This window comes from Gossypium hirsutum, chromosome D04 (assembly GCF_007990345.1).
Source record: "Gossypium hirsutum isolate 1008001.06 chromosome D04, Gossypium_hirsutum_v2.1, whole genome shotgun sequence".
In the NCBI taxonomy this organism is placed as follows: domain Eukaryota; kingdom Viridiplantae; phylum Streptophyta; class Magnoliopsida; order Malvales; family Malvaceae; genus Gossypium; species Gossypium hirsutum.
This window is the reverse complement of record NC_053440.1, coordinates 40208489-40231578: the sequence shown is the minus strand read 5'-3', so window position 1 is coordinate 40231578 and position 23090 is coordinate 40208489. Positions and strand designations below refer to the sequence as shown.

The following is a 23090-nucleotide window of genomic DNA, read 5'->3' as shown; positions in this document are numbered from 1 at the left end:
TCCATTCTGAGATTAATTTTTCAACATCCCGAAGATGAAGTTGTAAGGGTGAAAGTTTAGGGTGAAAAAGAATTTGATCTGTGTTATAAAATAAAGAGAGATAGAGAGACTAAAGAACAAAGAAAATATGGGAAGCAATAAAGAATGTATTTTATTGATCAATGGGATGACTCCGAAAGATTTTGAAAAGAATAGAGAATCATCGTGCTAATAATGTTTTATAAAATAAAGAGAGATGAAGAAAATAAAGAACAAAGAAAATATGAAAGCAATAGAGAATGTACTTTATTGATAAAAGGGATTATTACAATGCTTCATCAGGGTCTCTATTTATAGGCATAAGAAGTATAAAAGAACTAGATGTCTAATTCTAATAACTATTAGAATTTAAAATACATCAAAACTTTATATTGGTCATGATGGACATCCACTTAATAAGATATTCATAACAAATATTTATTTTTAAAATATTTATTTCAATTTTAATAGTATATTTAACTTGTAATAATAGTGATAAACTTAAAAAGAATTTTTTTAACATTTTTAAAATTTATAGTGTCTCATTATATAAGATTGTAAATTAAATTATTGCATATAAATAAATTGAAATAACTTATTATAAAAATAAAATTTGCAAAACACCATTAAGAATTACATTAAAAAAAGCATACACATGATAAAATTTTATGATATATAGTAAGTAATAATATGATTTATAACAAAAATAACTTTATAAGAAAATTATTTTGTGAGTCCAATTAACCACTCACTCCTATGGGGATATTTCCAAGAACTTCCGTGTAGACCTGTTTATAGGTCGGGCCACTCGGCCGGGCCCGAAGGCTCGCCCCGAAATGTGGGAGGGCTTCAGCAAAAATATAGGCCCGAAAAATGGGCTTCGACAAAAAAATAAAGCCCGTTTAAAAAACAGGCCGGGCTTCGAGTTAGACATTTTTTGCCTGGGCCCGGCCCGAATTCACTAAAGGACAAAAAAATCTATTTTTTTGTTTTTAATATTATTTTCTTATTGTTTTCTCCCTATTTTGCTACTATTTTACAATTATGTTGCTACTATTTTGTTGTTATTGTTTGGATATTGTATAAAACTTATTTTATTGTTAATTTTGTTATTATTTTAAAGACATTTGTTAATTTTATTATTATTTTAGAGACATTTGCTTGTTAAGTTACATTTATCTTAGTGTTATTTAAGTATACATATTTTTTAAAATTTATTTTCAATTTGTTGGGAAATATTTATTTTGATATTTTTAGTATTTTTGATGTATTATATATAATTTTTAAAATTATATAAAAATTAATATAAAAATTAATATGGGTAAGCCAAGTCGGGCCAGAGTTTTAACATTTTTATTCAGGTCGAATTTAGATAAAATTTTAGGCTCATTTTTTAGGCCGGACCTAACAAATGAGCCTAAATTTTTAGTCCCACCCATGCATACCTTTACTTCCGAGTCAGACTTAGACCCCAAGTACTTTTAATTATTAGCATTCGATTGGAATCTTCAAGGACTTGGACTCCAAGTAATATTATCTTTTAGGCCGCAAACTCGGCCACCGACTCATTCTGAAACAGAGTTTACTTGGGAACAATCCCCACGATTCTGCTATTTCAACCCAAAATGGACAAATATGGTTACGTATTCTCTTACATCAGCAGCCAACTATCATATCCTAAAAATGAGCCCCAAACTCTGCTTATATAACACATTTTGGCACCCTTATATTGTCAGATCACGTTCACAGTTCCTTTCATGGCTCAAGGTCACTTTGTCTTGATCCCTTTCATGGCTCAAGGACACTTGATCCCCATGGTAGATATTGGTCGACTGTTAGCGCAGCGTGACGTGACTGTTACTATAGTTACAACACCTTACAATGCAGGCAGAGTCCAAAAATCAGTGGCCCGGGCCATTGAATCAGGGCTCCCCATACGTTTACTGCAACTCCAGTTTCCTGGCAAAGAAGTAGGACTGCCAGACGGGGTTGAGAATATAGACATGTTGCATTCAATGGAGGACTTGATCAAATTCGTCAGTGCCGCAAACAAGATGGAAGAAGCAATGCTGAAATTATTTGAGAAGCTAACACCACGCCCCAATTGTATTATTTCAGACATAAACCTGTTTTACACCCGCAAAATTGCTACCAAGTTCCAAGTTCCAAGGGTATCCTTCCACGGATTTTGTTGCTTCTGTCTTCTTTGTTTGCGGAATATACAGTCCTCAAAGATAAATGAGACTGTAACCTCTGATTCTGAATACTTCACGGTGCCTGGTTTGACCGACAAGGTGGAATTTACTAGAGTCCAGTTGCCACTTGACTATGATGGATCCTGGAAGGAAATTTTTGAACCGATGTGGGAAGCTGACCGAGCATCATACGGAGTTGTCATAAATACCTTCGAAGAGCTGGAATCGGCTTATGTCAAAGAGTATAGGAAGGAAAAGAAAGCTTGGTGTATTGGTCCAGTGTCTCTCAGCCACAAAGATGAGTTGGATATGGCTGAAAGAGGTAACAAAGCTTCAATCGATGGGCAGAAGTGTTTGAAGTGGCTTGATTCTCAACAACCCGGCTCTGTAATCTATGCTTGCCTTGGGAGCATAGGCAGTATAAAGTGTCCAGAACTGATAGAGTTAGGATTGGGGTTAGAGGCATCGAACAGGCCATTCATTTGGGTCCTAAGAGGAAATAATCCAACGGCAAGCGAAGTAGACAAGTGGATTAAAAGGAATGGATTCGAAGAAAGAACAAAAGGAAGAGGGCTTGTGGCTGTGGGATGGGCTCCCCAAGTACTCATTTTGTCACACCCAGCAATAGGAGGCTTCCTAACTCATTGTGGATGGAATTCAATAATCGAAGGCATTTCTGCTGGTGTCCCTTTGATAACATTGCCATTCATGGGAGACCAGTTCTGCAACGAGAAACTTGTAGTACAAATACTGAAAATTGGAGTCAACCTTGGGGCTAACAAGCCTACGATGCTGGGAGATGAGAAATCTGGGTTCATTTTGAACAAGGAACATGTTAAAAATGCAATAGACAAACTGATGGAGCAAGGAAATGAAGGAACAGAGATGAGAAAACGAGCCAAAGAATTAGGAGATGAGGCGAATAAAGCAGTTGAAGTGGGGGGATCTTCTTACATGAATATTACACTGTTAATACAAGATATCCTCCAAAAATCTCAGGAAATGCGTTAGGATTTGGTTCAAACCTGATCGGATGGCCACAACTGAGTATTTATTTCCCTTTTGATGTAAAACTGTAAAAACTAGAATAATGCATCAAAACATCAAATTAAAGTGAAAAACTACGAAATTTTTTAAAAATTAAGTGTTAAAGTGAAAGCTCTAAAAACTAGAATATGCATTTAAAAGTTGTCATATTGTATTTATTTATTTGATTGTCGAAAATTTTAATTCTTTTTTAATGTTGAAATTTTAGATTTCAAAATATAGTAAATAAATTATTGAAATTTTATTACTATAATATTGATATTAATTAATTTAATTTCGTTTTAAATTTTGAAATTTTATTTTACATTTCTAAATCATTCTTAACAAAATCAACTCAAATAATATTCATACTTAACAATTGTCAACTAAACTTAAAATCTTTTTATTATATAATCTCAAATCTTTCATGGTGAAAAGTATTTTTTTTTTAAAAAATTGCAATTAATTAAATTAATTACTTGTTTTTCGTTGGGGTAAAGAAGTGATGAAAATAATTTTGGATTTTATTTGACATGAAAAATAAAATTAATTAATTTGATTAATTGTAAGTATTTATTTTCTTTTGCTTTTAGCTTAGTATGAGAGATTTGTGAAAGGATTATATGAAACTATGATTCCACGTCATTTTTATCTCTTTCCAATAAGAGAAAGGCCGAAAATCAGGAAGAAAATTTTGATTTGTCATTCTTAATTAATTTCAATATTATAGTAACAAATCAACTGAGACCATTAATAAATAAAAATTTTCAAAAATTTCTTTAATCAATTTTAATGTTTTGAAATTTAAATTTTCAATATTAAAAAAAAGGAGATAAATATCAAAATTATACATGAATTTTAATACAAATTGTAATGTTATACACCAACTTTAGTTTGGTCTAATTGTATACATCAAATTTAAATTTTGATTCAATTTTCACATTTCACTAACCTTTTTAATTATGTGGCATTATTTTCCATTAAACCAAATGTAAATTGTTGACATGACATTTTATTAAATTAAAAATAAATTATTTTAAATCTCTATAAAAGATGAAAAATGCAAAATTAAATATATCTAATTAGCAGACCTTATTCAGTTACTACTCGGTTCTCCTTATTTGAATTCTTTGATTGTACTCGTAAACCAACTAAAAATCCAACAAAGGCAAGTGCACCTATCAATTATTAGTATAGCTACGGTAAGCAAAGATATCGTTCCCACGAGTACTAAAAGTACTAGTAATTACCGTTTTTCTATTATTTAACTGACAAATTGGAGTGATTGATTAAAAACTAAAATTAATTAATTAAATTAACTAAAGAACGCGACAAATAACAAATTGGGAAAATAATCGAGTAAACAACTAAGAAGCAAGACAATACCTAGGAAAGAATCCACCTAGATTTCATTTATCATTATCAATCTATATTACGCAATTTCTTCACTTAGTATCTTGATCCGTAGAAATCCCTAAATTATGTTAATATCTCTCTTCAAGACTAAGAGCAACTGACTCTAGGTTGATCAATTGAAATTTCTTTCTAATTAAAACATCTATTGTCGCATTAACTCGACCTATGGATCCCCCTATTAGATTTGGCTCTAATCTGGTAGATTCATGTCATCCTATTTCTAGGATTACATGCAACTCCACTCAATTAAGCTAGTTCTATTCTTCAATAGGGTCTATTCCTCATCTGATTCAAGCACATCAAATTTGGATTAATAGTCTAGAAATAGTAAACCAAGAATTAAGCACACATAATTGAGAACAAGATCCAAGTATTTATCATGTAAAAATAGAAATTAAAAGAAAAAATTCATCATAGGGTTCATCACCCCTAGGTATTTAGAAAGTTAGTTCATAATCGCAAATAAAGTCGTCTCAACGACAATATAACCACAAGAAATAAAGAAACTAATAATAAACTTCAAAGAAATCAGAAGAAGATCTTCAATCTTAAAGGAAATCTACTTTAGAGTCAACTTCAATGGTGTTTTCCAAGTTGTTTCCTTCAATATTCTATGACGGTTTGCTCCCTTCCTCTTATCTTTGTCATTTATAGGTCTTAGAATGCCCAAAAAAACCTAAAAATTGTGTTTTTTCGTGTGTTTGGAGTACAATTTGTGATTTTGACATAGCCTGGCACATGACCGTGTGGCAGCCCGTGTGGCTCACACGGCTGTGTGTCCAGCCCGTGCAAAATGACCTAGCTCATGTGGCTCTTGAAACTTGCTCCGATTTTTCGATTTTCGCTCTTTTTTCGCTCCTTTTGCTCCCAAATGCTCTCTTAAGTATAGAAACATGAATTTAAAGGATTAGAAGCATAAAATCCATCATTTTAAATAGAATAAACATCCAAAACCGCATTAAGAATGAGGCTAAAACATGTTACTTTTGGCATTTATCACATATCCCCACACTTAAGCATTTGCTTGTCCTCAAGCAAAATCCTCAACCCACAATGAAATTAACTTTCTCAATTTTTCATTCTCATCAATAATGTTTTAAGATAATTCGCAAATAGTCATGCATTGAAAATTCAACAAAAAGGACACTAAAGATTCAAGTAGTTCAAGCCGATATTTTTAAAGCACACCAACAATAGGCATCTCTCCTTATCTAAATAATTACCTTAAATTCAAAATCAACAAGAATTAGCATCCACTCTAAAGATTCTCCCAAAGCACTAGAAGTGTTTAAGGTTCAAATATTTTGCACTCAATAGTGGAACGAGAAAAAAAAAGATTCAACAATTCAAAAAAAATGAAACATAGTTAAGCAACTAACCAAATCAAAGCTCAACAAAAAAGGAGTCAATAACAAGGATAATTTTACAACATATGGGTTACAGGTTAATAAAAACTGGTTAGAAAAAATTGTGTTAGGATCAAAGAGATTTACTAGGGGTTAATTCAATAGGTAAGCTTTTTACAGGTTAAATGAGTTAAATCCAAAGTGCCTCTATCATCTTAGCATATCAAATCAATGATGTGGTCTCAACATGTATAATCGAAGCAAGTTCTAGAATAAAAAATCAAGTTGATACACTCACAATAAAAAATAAAATGAGCATGAAATAAAATATATGCTCTATAGGCTCAAAGCTTACAAAAAATTATGATTTTGATGTGAAACTTACAATTTCAAAATTTCAAGATAATAATTCAATTCAAGGAGACAACCTAAAATAATAATTTCTGAAAAACAATTATCATACTTGACTCTCTCGTGTTTTAAAGTATAAATCAATCAATATATAAAAACCCATAAAATAATCCAAAACAACATCAATAAAAAGTCCAAATAAAAAATTTTCACTCTAATGGAGGGTATGAGAAAATTACTTAAACACAACAAATAATTTAAGGATTTTATCACAAATATACAAACAACCTCCCCACACTTAGGATGTACATTGTCCTCAATATACAAACATATATGAGCACAGTATAAGCATAGTATCAAAAGAGAGGGAGAGAACTAAAATTGCTTTAAATTTGGATGAAATTACCAAAATAGTGAAAACCGACATCGTGGGCAAATCTAAATGAAATACTTCTTTATGAGAAAACTAATAAGAAGATAAAGAGATTACAAACTCGAATAAAAACAACCATCAAAATAATTAAAACCACAACATAGTTCAAAATAAAAATAAAATAAAGAAGTCACACCAATAAAAACGAAACAACTAACAAAACACAAAAACAACACAAAATAAAATAAAAATAAAAGTACAATTGGAAATACAAGTAAATAAAGCAAAAAAAAAAACAGATCAGTTATCGTTGTCATGAGAGGTGTCGGGATCGTGCAGCTCATGATAAGAATGAGAGATATGGTGCTGGCGAATCTAATTCAAAGCCGCATCGATGCTATCGGACCACTCAAATCATCGCTGCTCAAATCGGTCGAACTGCTTAGCGAGGTCCTCGAGTGTAATAGTAGGAACAGTGGCAGAGAATAAGGTGGGTCCATATGGTGAGGAGGATCATCGTCGGGAAACTCCTCATGCTCATCCTAAGGGTCAGAATGAAATAATATGTGTCGACGTGGACCCACTCTATGCTATCACTCGATCATCCCCATGTGACTTATAATCGATAATCCCTATGGGATCATCTGTCCAACAGTGTAAAGGAGGGTGTTTGCTTCGGAGTATCAAGGAGGCCAAAATACCTCACTAGGCGAGTCACATAAGAGCCCAAACAGATAGGACCCTTCCTACTACAATCAAACTAGTGGTGAAAAGATAGGGCGATGAAGTATGCAAGATTGAAGGGTCGTCGCATCGCCTTGTTTTCAAGACAGTAAGCATCATATGTACCCACAACACCGGTGCTCTCTCTCCGACCGGTCAAAGTGTGCGCCAAAATGGCATGGATATAGTGCAATGTCTAAGGTACAAAAGTTGACTTCGACTGAATTGGGTTATATGGTGTCGCAGTCGTAGGAATGTCAGTCCAATAGAGAGAAGGGGACAAATGGATGTGCCGGTATAATGTAAGGAACCATTCAGCACTTATGAACTCCTTAGAATAAAGTCCAAGGGCGACTCTGAAGCCCGAGATGCTTAAATAATGCGTCTTACCACTGATTCTGAAAGAAATAGTGCGTGGCTCATCATGTCTTGACATCACATATTGTAAAAAAGTGCCAAACAAAACTGTAATGTAAGCTCAAAGTAAGTGGGCTCGACAATGGACAAAAATCAGTCTAAGTGGGCTCGACAATGGACAAAAATCAGTCTTAAGGAGTTGTCTCGATCAGTGCACACACTCTATTGGCCAAGTGTATCTCCTGTAGGGCCGTCCAATTGATACAACAGCCTAATCCTAAGGGTCTCTATCGTAAGTGCTGATATAGGTCTTCTTGAGGACTTAAAGGGAATTGGAGACATGTGTGTCTTGCAACTAAGGTGGGGCCCGAAGATGAGGTTATGCCCGAAGTCTTCTACTTTTTTTAAAGTGAGGATGACGATCTTAGATTTACCACAAGTGTTTTTCATGGTGTACAATAGGTTTCGAGTGGTTTTCGCTGACGATCAACGAAGGCTAAGGGGCGGACGATGGTGCACGAACACAATGGAGAAATGACTGGCGGGAAACGGAAACTCCGACAAGGGTGTAAGGAGCGAGGGAGGTAGAATTGGTTGATGGAAATACAGATCTATGGGAGGAAGGTCTGACAGGGGCAAAGACAGGTGAAAAGAAAGGGACGAGGGTTTGGGTGAAAAGGGGTGGTTGTTGCTGACCGATGAGGAGAGAAAGGAGGTGTGATGAATAGTGGTCGAAAGAGGAGAGGGATTCGGACTTGGCTGAAACGATGGCTTGATCGACTAAGGATAGAATAACGTGAGAAAGGAAGATGGAGGGATGAATGACAATGTGGGAACGAGGTTGGTGTTAATCGATAGGAGGGGATAGAAAGTTGAAGGGGAAAGAGTTGAAGGCAAATCAGAGTTGAGATGGGTAGAACCTAAAAAACCCAAATTAGGGTTTTCAATTTTAAAGGGGGACACAATTGTGTATTGGACCGTGCTAGGCCACACGACCATATCTCACGCCTGTGTGTACACTCCCAGCCCTCGTGTCTTTCAAAATCTTAAAAAATTAAGCTCTAGGACTCACATAGACTAGGACACTCCCTTGTGTCCTTGCCGTGTGTCTTTCAAAATCTTAAAAATTAAGCTCCAGGACTCACATGGCCTAAGGCACGGCCTTGTATCCTGGCCGTGTGTAATCATTCTTCATTTCTCCCACGCCTGTGTGTGATGCCGTGTGGGACACACGATCACTCACACGCCAGTGTGGCAGGTAGTGTGTCGCACACAGTCGTGTCTTTAACCCATGTAACTCACTGTGTTGCAATAAAATTAAAAAAATTAGTCTAGTTTACACACAGCCTAAGACGCGCCCATGTGTCCAGGCCATGTGACCCCTATTTTAAAAAAGGTAATTTTTTTACTCTTTATAAATTTTAAAAAATAATAATAATGGATGGAATTTTTTTTCAATTTTTTTAATTTTTTAAGAAAATAAAATAAATAAATAACACAAAAAATCAGGTTACCTCTCAAAAAGCACTTATTTAGAGTCTAAGCTCGACTTTCCTTTTTAAGCTCATGGTTAAGGCGAATCTAGGAACCAAAGCTTCTCTCTCTCTCGATATCAGTTTTACCACCAAAATAAGGTTTGAGACGAGTATTATTTACCTTGAACATGCCGAATTTAGAATATGTTACCTAAATTGTACAGTATGGAAAAACGGTTTTCACCATAAATAGGTTGGACCCTCTTGACATAAATTTTGAAGGAAAAATTTATGGATCCGATTTGTCTAACAGTACTTTGTTCCCAACTTTGAATTGGTTCATTATCTTCACATGCACATCATGGTGATGCTTTGTTTCTTGTGTTTTCTCAATTTCTCATCAACCTTCGGTCGTCATTCATCTAGTTCATCGAGCTACACCATTCGCTCTTCACTTGTTCCTTAAGTTTAATCAATTTGAATAAAATGTGTCTCCAACACATTTTCATGAGGAATTTCCTACAAAGAACATTTAGTATCATCTCGCTCACTAGAGACTCTTACAAAATTACATGCTTGAAGAGTAATCGTTTCATCACCTATACGAAGCACAAGTTCACCAGTACCCACATCATTAATAGTTGTAGCAGTGGTTAAAAAGGATCGACTTAGGATCATAGGTACCTCAACATCCTCATCCATGTCCAATACAACAAAATCGACACAAAATATAAATTTCTCGATTTTCACAAATACATCCCCAATAATACACTTAGGATATCTAATTGATCTATCCGCTAATTGAATACTCATCCTAGTGGGTTTGGGTTCCCCAAGACTAAGTTGTTTAAACATCTTATAAGGCATGACATTTATACTAGCTCCCAAATCAGGCAAGGCACTTTCAACGTTTAAACTACCAGTGAGACAGGAATAGTAAAACTCTGTGGATCTTTAAGTTTGTTGGGTAATTTGTTTTGGAGAATGGCCGAGCAAACTGCGTTGAGCTCCACAGTTGACAAGTCGTCTAACTTTCGTTTCTTTATTAACATCTCCTTTAAGAATTTTACATACTTTGGCATCTCTGAAAGGGCTTCAATAAATGGTAAGTTAATGTGCAATTTTTTTAAGAGTTTAAGAAATTTACCATATTGTTTGTGCAGTCTCTCTTCAATGCTGCCAGATATAGAATTTGTGATTTTTATTCTCTAATTACCTACTTATACTCTTTCTTACCTTTCTCAACCTCATCACTTTTCACAACAGCTTTTAGCTCCGACTTCTTTTTAGGCTTGACTAAACCTTCCACATTTCGAATAGTGATTGCGTGGATTTTCTCCCTTAGGTTAGTTTTAGTGTTGCTAGGTAAGCTCTCTTGTGGTATTTCTGAAATAAGTTTGGAAAGCTGTCCAATTTGATTTTCAAGTCCATGAACTAATGCTTGTTGATTTTTCAGTGTTATTTCAGTGTTTTGAAAACAAGTTTCTAATACCAAAATAAATTTTGCCAACATCTCCTTAAGGTTCAGTTTCTTTTCTTGCTGATAAGGTTACTAAAAACCTAGAGAGGGTTGTGACCTTTGATTTCCTTGACCATCCCAAGAGGAATTTGGATGGTTCCTCCAACCTGCATTATAAGTATTTCTATAGGGGTTATTTTGAGGTCTAGAATTATTACCTAAAAAATCGACTTGCTTATGCTCCATGTTAGACTTAAAGGGTGAATATTTTGGATTAATCATTGCCACTCCATTCGTATCGCATTGCATCACCGAAATTACCTGCTTAGAAAAATTCAAACCATTAAATTTTTTATTCAGTGTTTCCACTTGGCTTGCCAACATAGCAATTGCCTCTATATTAAAAACATTGGCTGCTTTCATTAGTTTGTTCTCATGACTTAACACTGATAGTTATTCAGTGCTATTTCTTCAATAAACTTTTGAGCTTCCTCGGGTGTTTTATTATTCAGTGTTTCACCAGCTGTTGCATCAATTAATTGCCTAGTTGAGGGATTCAAACCGTTGTAGAAGATTTGAACTTGTAACCACAAAGGTAACCCATGATGAGGGCACCTTTTCAAAAGATCTTTAAATCTCTCTCATGCATCATATAATGTCTCCATATCAAATTGAACAATGGAAGAGATGTCGTTTCTCAACTTAGTTGTTTTAGCCGATGGAAAGTACTTCAACATAAATCTTTCAGTCATTTAATCCCAAGTCGTGATAAAACCTCGTGGAAATGAATTCAACCACTGTTTGTCTTACTCCTTAAAGAAAATGGGAATAATCGTAAGCATATGGCACCATCAGAAATGCCACTAATCTTGAATGTGTCACAAATCTCTGGAAAGTTAGCCAAAAGAGTATTTGGATTTTCATCCTGCAAACCATAAAATTGAACATGCTGTTGTACCATCTAAATTGTGTTCAACTTCAATTCAAAATTGTTTGCAGCAATGGTAGGTCTCAAAATACTCGATTCAGTCCTAATCAGAGTAGGCTTAGCATAATCATGCATAGCCTGAGGGGCATGACTTACAGGAGGTAGCTGATTATATTGATTATCGCTCATCTCCACAGTAACATCCTTTTCCTCTTGATCGTATACTATATTCTGTTGACTTTTCCATGCTTCTAAAACCTCTCCACGATTTCTGCGAGCAGTCTTTTCAATCTCACTATCAAAAAGTAATAGATTTGATGAGTTCGTTTAGTCATAAACTAAAAGAACCAGCCAGAAGCAAACAAACGAAAAATACTAAAAAGTAAAAATTAAATAAAAGGAAACAAAAATATTAAAAAAATAAAAATGGTTGAATTAATAGAAATAAAGTTTTCTTTATATTTTAGTCCTCGACAACGGCGCCAAAAACTTGGTATCCATGAAACCAACTAAAAATCTGGCAAAGGCAAGTGCACATATCAATTAATAGTATAGCTAAGGTGAGCAGTGATATCGTTCACACGAGGAATAAAAATACTAATAATTATTGTCTTTCAATTATTTAACCGAAAAATTGAAGTGATTGATTAAAAACTAAAATTAACTAAAGAACACGATAAAGAACAAATCGAGAAAATAGTCGAGTAAACAACTAAGAAGCAAGACGATACTCAGGAAAGAATCCACCTAAATTTTATTTGTCATTATCAATCTATATTTGCAATTTCTTCACTTAGTATCTTAATCGTTAGAAATCCCTAAATTATGCTAATATCTCTTTTCAAGACTAAGAGCAACTGACTCTAGGTTGATTAATTTAAATTTCTTTCTAATTAAAACCCCTATTGTTGCATTAACTCAATTTATGGATCCTTCTATTATAATTGACTCTACCCCGGTAGATTTATGTCGTCTCATTTCTAGGATTGCATGCATTTTCACTCAATTAGGCTAGTTCTACTCTTAAACATGGTCAATTCCTCTTCTGATTCAAGCACATCAAACATGGATTAATAGTTTAGAAATATTAAACTAATAATTAAGCACACATAATTGAGAACAAGATCTAAGTATTTATCACGTAAAAATGGAAATTAAAAGACAGAATTCATCATAGGGTTCATTTCCCCTAGGCATTTAGAAAGTTAGTTCATAACCGCAAATAAAGACGTCTCAACAACAATATAACCACAAGAAATAAAGAAACTCATAATAAACTTCAAAGAAATCAAAAGAAAATCTTCAATCTTGATGGAAATCTGCTTCAGAGTCAACTTTAATAGTGTTTTCTGAGTTGTTTTCTTCAATATTCTATGACGGCTTGCTTCCCTCTTCTTATCTTTTTCATATATAGGTCTTGGAATGCCTAAAAACCCTAAAAATTGTGTTTTTCCGCATATTTGGAGTGCAATTTTTGATTTTGACATGACCTGGCACATGACCGTGTGGTAGCCCGTGTGGCTTACACGGTTGTGTGTCCTGCCCATGTGGAATGGCCCAATCTGTGTGGCTCCTGAAACTTACTCTGATTTTTTGAGTTTTACTCGTTTTTCGTTCCTTCTGCTCCCAAATGCTCTCGTAAGTATAGAAACATGAATTTAAAAGGTTATGAGAATAAAATTCACCATTTTAAATCGAATAAACATCCAAAAATGTATTAAGAATTAGGCTAAAACATGTTACTTTTAGCATTTATCATTCTTTTTCATTTTTACTTTACATTGCATAAATTTTTACAGGTTTTTTAATATGTTATTATTTTGATAAATTTCATAGTAAAAAATAAAATCCATTTTTAATATTTTTTAATATTTTTTATATATATTCGAATTTTAAAAAAATTCAAATTGAAATTTTTAATTATGTTATGAAATTTTAGGATTCGAATTTTATACTTCATATGTCTATAAATATGGACTTTGGAAAAAAAATTTAAACATCTCTATTGAAAAATAAAATGTGTTCTCTTTTGTTTTCCTATTTCTTATTCTCTTTTGCTCTTCTATTTTCTTTTTTATTATTTATTTCATAACACGTTATCAGCATGATACTAAATTTTCTTTCACAATTTTGTCTCATTCTCGCTAATGAAACCCTCCATTTCTTTTTTTTTTTATTATTATTTTTTTCACGATTCTATCTCATTCTCTAGGGATACAAGAAAAATAAAATATAGAGGTCCCAAGTGAGAATTGAACCTTAATGAAACGCATTGGAGTTTTGGCTATAAGTGAAATGAGGCGCATTGGAGTTTTGGTTTAAACGGAGTGTTTTAGAACTTAATGAAATGGAGCGTTTAGTCTGAGTTAGCTTATGTAATAACAAACTTTGGAACCATTATTTTGTTTGTTTCTTTCCTTGTTTCATTCTCTATCCTTTTAAACCAGTTCCTGTAAATAACGAAGTATAATATGAAAATTATGGAATTTGTCTCTCTTACACACATTTATTTTCTCAAGTCTCTCTCTTTCTCTTGATTTCCTCTTTCCCTACTTCACATTTTAAAGCTTATCAAAGGTATCAGAGCCAACATTCCTATCGTTGAAGATGATGTTACAAAAAATTTACCAAAGGATGTCACTATTTTACAGCAAAAGTTTCACAAAATGCAAGGAGTTTTTGTAGATGGATGTGAAAATCGACACAAGGTTGGAGACTTGTTTATAAGGTTTTAAGGATGACTTCAAGGAAGAAACTAGATATGAACTCAATACTCTCAAATCTGAACTTCATGGCTTATTTGAACAGTACTTTGGCAACCCTATTATCTCCAGTAGCGTTGTTGTACAGGACCGAGGAAATGAGTGAAGGGAAGTAGACCACCCTCTGGTTTTCCCCCTAAGTGACCCCTTGAAGTTTCCCAATCACCTGTAGTTGTGAGTTTCCTTAACTCACAGAATCAAGAAAAAAGTATCAGATGGGGCTACCCACGTTTTGATGGGTCTAATTTTCGAGCTTGGTGGTCCAAACTTGAGCAGTTTTTTGAAGCTAAGGGAATTCCCGATAGTGACAAGGTTCAAACAATAATGCTTAACATGGAAGGAAGAGTTCTTGATTGGAATTATTTTCATGCTCAGAGGCATGGGGGCCTACAAATTCTTGAATGGAAAGAATATGCCATTAGCTTGAAAGAACGATTTGGTTTGAGTATGTTTGTGAAGCCCATGTCCGAGTGGGTAACTTTCAAACAACAAGGCTTAGTGGAGCAATACCATGATACATTTTTAAGTCTCCTAAATCAACTAAGCTTACTTGAGTCTTATGCTTTATGCATTTTTACTATTAACTTAAAGCAAGGTATAAGTCAGTACATGGAGCTGCTTAGGCCTAAAACCTTGGTTGAAGCTTTCTATTTAGCTAGACAATTTGAATGCATATTGAATACTTCCCCAAAAAAGGGTTTCCTTACTAGTTCAAACTTTGTTTCTCTATATGTTTCACCAGCCTTTGCCTAAGAGCCCTATTGTGTCCACCTTGATGTCAGCCTTCAGATAAGAATGAAAGGTTAAAGATATCGGTTGCCTGAAAATAGAGAAAACAATTACGTTGATTACATCGGAAATCCCTCCATTCTTCCCTATGATTATGGCCTCAATCTTATGTATGGTATATATAAGGCACCATTTGCAGGTATCCAAAAAGTTTGAACTCGTGACCGCATAAGGACCATCAACTGACCCTCAGTTATACTCGAACCCATGACCGCACCACGACCGCCGATTGGGACCTCCACCTAGACTTCGACCCATGACCGTATCAAGCAATGTCACCCTAAAACTTGACTTCCCTAGGATGGGTTTTTGAAATAATGGTCCTATCCTGCCATGACATAAGAAATGTATGTGTTCTGAAGCGCATTATCACATCTCCAACCCCTCAAACCTACCTATAACATTTTGTGATTTCACTCCTAAGCCTTAATCTTAAACCCTTAAAAACCCTAACCCTAACAAAAACCCTAAACCTAACAAAATTAAAAAACCCTAACTATAGGAGAGGCTTTCTCTCTCGAAAAATAACCTAAAAGGCCAAATAAATTTTGTTTTGGCATATATCATTAATTTAGCTTGATAAAAATATAAATATGAAGTGTTAATTTATTATTTTGTATATTCTTAAACAAAAAGTAATTAATTGGTTGGTGTTCGGAAGAGTAAAGACACTATTATTCTTTTTTAAGACTTTTAAATTACTCATAATTTCAATATCTAAAATGTAGAATATAACGTGTTTGAAACCTATATCTTTCCATTTGAAACATTATTTATTGTTATATTTTATGCAATGCTCGTTACTGTAATTACCATTTATTTTTTCTTATATTTAGCTTCATCAAACGAGGTGAATTCATCAAAATTTTAAATTTATCACTTTAGTTTCTTTTGTATATTTTAAATCTTGTATCCAAAGGAATTCATCAAAAATTTGAACTTATAACTTTTGCTTTACCTTGTATATTTTAAAATAATTTATTTGAAATCCAATTAAATTTTTATTTTAAAATTTTAGAGTGTCTGTTAAAGGATATATATATATTTATATTAAAATTAATTAATTATAAAAAATATTTATTTTAATAATAAAATTAATCCTTGAATTATGATTATAATAAAAAGAATAATTTTTATAGGGTTGAACTTTGGACTGAAATTTTTATATAAATAATATAAAGTTTAATTCATAATCGATTAAAGATAAAACTATAATATAAATAAATTTGATAAAAAAAATATATAAATAAGCCATAATCGGTTAAAGATACAACTTTAAAAAAAGTTTAATTCATAATAGTAATTTATATGATATTAAATTATTTTATATTATAAAATAAATATAATTAATTATTCAAAACTAAAGTAATAATCAAATTATTAAAAATATGTAAAGATATTAAATTGTTTGATAATTAAATGGGAATCAATGCAAATATATTGAAAGTATATTAATTTAATAATTAATAAATTTGATGATAGTATTCGAGATTTTCAGAAACGGTCAAGCTATTGATTTGTCGGTTTGATTAATTTGTTCAGTTCGATTAAATAAATCACTAAAAAATTATAAAATACTAAATATTTGACTCAATAGATTTTTTACCCGGTTCAATCGGTCTCTAACAGTTTTTGGTGTAACCAATTCAATGCGCTTCTCTAAATTGGTACCCCAAATGATTTCTTGTCTAACCAGTCTGACCAATTGGTCCAATACAATTCAAAAAATCTTAACATTATTTTATTAAAAATAAAAATTTATATATTTATTTTTAAAATTTTTTAATAAATTACTATCTTTAATTTATTATCCGTATATAAACTTATACATTAAAATACATCAAATATTATTTTGGGTACATGAATGCTGATTATTACCTTATTATATAAACTCTTATTTTCCTTTTTTTTTTTCCTTTTACGACTTTCAACATGTGGAACCTTTGACTTATTGGATTTAATCAAAATAAATATATTTTTAGTTTAGTTTTGGATAATTAACTAAATTCTTTTTGTCATAAAAATTAAATGTAAAAAAAATTAAAAAAAGTTACTTGACACAAATATAAAATATATACCGTATGGCGTGAGCACTTACACCATGTTTGGTTGGGTGTAATGGATTAGCCATTACACCCCTATTCCGTGGGCCCACTTAATCCCTTGTTTGGTTCAATGTATTGCCCTAATACGGGCCTATTACATTACGGAGGTATTCCTTATTTTCTCTGCTTCAACGCTGATTTCTAATACCTTCCAAAAGTAAGGATTAGCTAATCAGAGTCTGTTTTACCCTCCCCAGCCGTCTTCTCATTTCTTTCTCATTTCTCATTTCTTTCTCACGTCTGAAACATCTTCTTCTTTTTTTCATTTTTCTTTCCATTTCCTTCCAACCTTCTCCCTCCTTTTCATGCTTCTATCCTGACCAACCCTTTAACAAACCCTAACAACCCTCAACAAGGCCTTCAATTACGAATCGTATGAGGTAACAGAGTAACAGAGAGTAGCAGCAATGGTTCCCAAGTACGCTTCTCCCTTCTTCTATTCCTTTGATTTCAATTAAATTTCTTTATATATACCATGAATTTAATGATCTGTTCTTGAAATATTGTTTCTTTATTTTTGTTTTTTTGTTTTCTTCAAATGCAGTGAGTAGGGAAGTCTCTTGAAATTGTCTGCCAATTATCTCCAAATGCAGTGACTTCAAATGCAGTGAATCCCAATTCAATCAAGGTAAACATTGTCTGCCCTAACATTCTTTCAACATGTTTTCCCTTTTATGTTTTTTATGACGAAAGATTCAACATTTGTAGAAATTGAATCTCTTCTCCCTAACCTTGTCTGCCCTAACCTTCGAATCTGTATTTGATGATATGAGGTTTAATATTTGTATTTGTAAATCTCTTCTCCCTTCTAATTACATTTTCTTATGAAAAAAAACCACCTTGATGCCCATTCGTTGATGTTACTTAAAAAAAAGAGTTGTTGCAGGGGAGACCAAAGTCCATTTTCTTATTACATTTGTACATATGCTAATGCTCATTTTCTACATCCTTGTCTCGTTGAAGCAGCCCCCTAATACTGGGGTTTGATTGAAAATTAGCATATGTGGAAATCAAGTATCAAGTATGAAGTTTCGAATTTCAAGTCGAATTTAAACTCAAACTTATCAACATTGGAGCTTGGCTCAACTCAATTACACCCCTAATTTCTACTGCAGTAGTTAGTCGACTATAGATATGATATTTTAATCTAAATTATCTTTTTTATATTAGTCCACAAGCAAGTCCTGTCCCTCTCTTGAGCATTGTTTCTTGAATTTATCATTCATTTTGAATTTCCTATATAAATATCCACTACAAGGTAACTTTTAGAATGCCATATTTGTCTACCTCTTGTACTCTCTTGCACTTGAGTGTGGTTAGATACATATATACCCTAAACCCAATTAAACTAGCTTTCCTTTATAAGCTAATTTTTTTATGAAATGATCTTTTTCAAAGTTCAACTTCGTTGAGCAAGCTAAGATGGCAAATAATTGGATTTATCCAACCTTTTTGATGCAGGTGAATGTAGGAGAATGTCATTACCAGCAATGTTAGTAGGGGAAACAGTGGGTGAAATGCTTCAAGCAAATCAATTTGCAAGACAGATCCTAGCTGTTGTTGATAACAAAACCAAGAATACTTCTGCGGATCCTAAAACTCCATTGACTGAACACAGGAAGCAAAGATGTCAATTTTTAAAGGTAATTGCATGAACCAATTGAGTTAAAACTCAAATTTTTCCGTTGTTTTTTTTCTGGTGTTGCCATGATATGTTCCCTGTTCTGCTAAAATATACTGTTCCTGGTGCTTCTAGTCTCTGATGGAAAAGGATGATTCGAAATGCGGGCAGAATGCGGTGGTGGAGAGGAAAACCATATTAGTCCCGAAAAGTGAAACCATAGTTCATGCAATTGTTAGGAATGTTAAAACATTTGACTACCAATTAAGCAATGGTGATATGAAGCCAATAAAAAAAGGTTTGAATGGTTTGAAAACAACTCGGAAGCAGCGATCCAAAGGAAGCAAGTGAAAAACGAGACTGTAGAGACTTGAGAGACAAAAGTGTTTGTATATGAGGTAAAATTGGATTAGATGGAGTGTGTTATATATATGTATATGGGACTGAGTGAATTTTGATAGGTATTAGCACTCGGATCTCTAAAAGCTAGCATGGTTAGTGTAACATCATCACCCAGTTTTATAGGGACAAGATTTTGGATATTATCTCAAACGTTTTAAGGCCTATTAACATATGGCATAAATTTTAAGCACAATCCCTATATTATTGTATAACCATAGATACAACCCTCAATCTTTACCATTTTGGTTAATTTAGTCTGTAACATTTCGTTTTTATTTCTTCTTCAATTCTATTTAGATTCTACCAGAAAGCAATTTCACATTTTTTCTTTTTTTAATATTACTAGGTTAATATTTTACTATACCTCTGTAGAACACTTGTCAATCTTTTGACTCTATTTGTGGAGTCTAATTGTTTAATTGTTTAAAGCACCATTTTCCAAATCTAATAAAATTCATCAAATTTATTTATTATATTTTCTTCATAATAAAATTGAAGAAAAAAATGTGAGATTCCTCCTCAGAATTGAAGAGAAAAAGGACGAAAATTAAACCTATAATTTGCCCCAGATGAAACAAAGAGTTTGACGAATTCGTGGTGAAATCAGGTTTAGTAAGAGGGAATGGTTTAAATGCCAAAAAAATTGATTATATTTAATAATAATTATGTTAAATTATATTTTATAGTATCATATATTATGATTTGAGTAAATTCATATAAGAATATTTAATATTATGAATTTTATTAAATCATATATTTTAATTAAAATATATTTAATAATAATTATGTTAAATTATATTTTATAGTATCATATATTATGATTTGAGTAAATTCATATAAGAATATTGATTATTAAGAATTTTATTAAATTATATATTTTAATTAAAATATATTTAATAATAATTATGTTTAAATATGATTAAATTTTTATTATTGATAATAATAATCTTATTAAAATTTAAATAACAATAACAATAATCATTTACCAAAACAAATTTATGCTAAGGGTATTCTAGTCATTTTAGTCTTTTCCATTATGCTATTACACCTCTATTCCATTCAACCAAACACAAGATTACTATTACGCCTCTATTCCATTACATTCAACCAAACAGTGGATTAGCTATTACACCTCTAATCCAATACACCTTTAATCCCAATACACCTCTAATCTAATACACCTCTAATCCAATACAGCGAACCAAACGCGCCCTTAGGTGTAAATTGATTTTAATATGTCCCGTGCAAAGGGACATCATCAACAGAAATGTTTAACCGCAGTTGATAACAAAAGAGAGTTTGGTTACTCCAAAAAGTTAGAGCACGTTTGGTTCGCTGTATTGGATTAGAGGTGTATTGGATTATAGGTGTAATGGAATAGAGGTGTAATAGCAAATCAACTGTTTGGTTGAATGTAATGGAATAGAGGCGTAATAGTAAAACTGTGTTTGGTTGAATGTAATAGAGGTGTAATAGCATAATGGAGAAAACTAAAATGACCAGAATACCCTTAGCATAAATTTGTTTTGGTAAATGATTATTGTTATTGTTATTTAAATTTTAATAAGATTATTTATTATCAAAAATAAATAATTTAATCATATTTAAACATAATTATTATTTAATATATTTTAATTAAAATATATAATTTAATAAAATTCTTAATAATTAGCAGAAATTTTTTTTGGTAAATTATTTTATTTAAATTTTAATAAGATTATTAATATCAATAATAAATAATTTAATCATATTTAAACATAATTATTATTAAATATATTTTAATTAAAATATATAATTTAATAAAATTCTTAATAATTAATATTCTTATATGAATTTACTCAAACCATAATATATGATACTGTAAAATATAAAATAACATAATTATTATTAAATATAATATAATTAAAATATATAATTTAATAAAATTCTTAATAATTAATATTCTTATATGAATTTACTCAAATCATAATATATGATACTATAAAATAAAATTTTAAATAATTAATATTAAATATATTTTAATTTAAATATATGATTTAATAAAATTTAAAATAATTATAACTAATAAATTATATTTTATGAATTTGTATAATTTAAAATAATAATTATTACATATAATTTAATAATAATATAAAATTTCATAAAATTCTTGATAATAAATTTTCTTATATGAATTTATACAATTTAAAATAATTAATATTAAATATAATTTAATAGTGATATATAATTTCATGAAATTGTTAATAATAAAATGTTCTTATATGAATTTACTAAAATCAATATATAACTTGAACATAATTAACTTTTATATTAAGAAAAGGTTAGATGAAAATGAAATTGTACATTATAATCCATATGTTATATAGTTTTACAACATCAAAAAGTTTGAACATTGATATTTAATGGTAAGAAAGAAATCTTCTAACCCATTCCAATCGGGCAACTGAAGGTAAACTAAAGAAAACGATCATTTGAGTTGGATGGTCGGGAATTTTACTCAATGCATCATACCGCTGATCGTCGGTTAAACCTTCAATTGACCATAAGGCTGAATATAAGTTTGAAGCTCTCTCTTCCATATTTTGATGTTCTTCTGACCGCTGCTGAACTACCACCTCGGAGGCAATACTCCTACTGATTTGCTTCATAATGCTCTTTAAAAAAAATGTTACCTATTAGTAAAAACATATAACCTATTTTAAATTCAAAAAAGAACAATAATTATGCAGCAATAACCATAACTATAATTCAACAAGCTTTAATGAGCATTACAAAAATACAAACAACAGAAGCTGCTACAGAAGCTGCTAAAGAAATTAACCATAACCATATTCATTTGGGAAATACCAGAAGCTGCTACAGCAATACAGCCATGGAATCAGGGAAAACATACAAACAAAACCATGAATACCAATGGAAAACTAACCTGTAATGAGCAAATGGGGGACGAATGCGATGTGGAAGTGTTGGAACAAAGAACCTGTAATGCAAAAAGTGCTCGGATCAACCTTTTTTTAAAAAAAAATAATTATGCTATAGCTAAATATAGTATATCAAATATACTAAAAATATTAACAACAAATAGTTCCCAATTGCCAAGCTTTTGGAAGCAGTGTCCTCTTTTCATTACAGTATGAGAAGCTTAAACCCTTTTTCTTATATGAATTACAAGAACGCTGGAAGCAGTCATGGCACAACCATAAAACCAACCATATTATCTAAATTCAGTACCTAACATCCTACATGTACTAAGTTGCACTCAGTTAATACATAACAAACCACTGGCCTCTAATTCCCCCACATTCATCCCCATTACCAAACAACACAATGCAGGCATATGTATCATCAACCGAGCAAAAATATTCTAATATACTTCAAAAGTGATTTGATGCTCATAATTTCTCAATCAAACCTAAAATAAAAAGAAACAACAACAATTGATAAGCTAATTTAGCCAATGATTTGGCTAAAGAATGTAGGAGAAACTGAATTTGCTTTAGATATGCAATCATCAAACATGACCAAAAATTTCTAGTTCTAGTTCATAGCATCAGCAATAACATGACCAAAAAAGGCAGGCAGGCATATAGACACATACATATATCATATTTGACAAAAAAAAAACATATACTAAATCAGTGAATTAAAACAAGGTAACTTATTCTATCCATTCCGACCTTAACTAATGAAATCAGAGTAGATACCATAATTTTAGAAATGTAACCCCTCACAATATAAAATATG

General features: G+C 31.9%; 1 protein-coding gene, 1 long non-coding RNA gene and 1 other non-coding gene across 3 annotated transcripts; all 3 read left to right on the top strand.

Moving 5' to 3' along the window:
* The first annotated feature begins 1524 nt into the window (after window positions 1-1524).
* Window positions 1525-3379, top strand: LOC107899500 (UDP-glycosyltransferase 73C6). The gene has a single exon (XM_016825229.2). The coding sequence runs from the start codon at window positions 1776-1778 to the stop codon at window positions 3222-3224; it is 1449 nt and encodes a 482-aa protein (XP_016680718.2). The 5' UTR covers window positions 1525-1775; the 3' UTR covers window positions 3225-3379.
* A 7957-nt stretch (window positions 3380-11336) lies between these two features.
* Window positions 11337-11443, top strand: LOC121216461 (small nucleolar RNA R71). The gene has a single exon (XR_005912643.1). It is a non-coding gene; the product is annotated as a small nucleolar RNA R71 (small nucleolar RNA).
* A 5915-nt stretch (window positions 11444-17358) lies between these two features.
* On the top strand, window positions 17359-19619 carry LOC107944999 (uncharacterized). Its single transcript, XR_001696404.2, has 4 exons — window positions 17359-17741; window positions 17868-17951; window positions 18785-18966; window positions 19080-19619. It is a non-coding gene; the product is annotated as an uncharacterized lncRNA (long non-coding RNA).
* The last annotated feature ends 3471 nt before the right edge of the window (window positions 19620-23090 follow it).

Bases quoted from the DNA above. Each gene is read 5' to 3' on its own strand.
- LOC107899500 (XM_016825229.2), top strand. From the start codon at position 1,776: ATGGCTCAAGGTCACTTTGTCTTGATCCCTTTCATGGCTCAAGGACAC.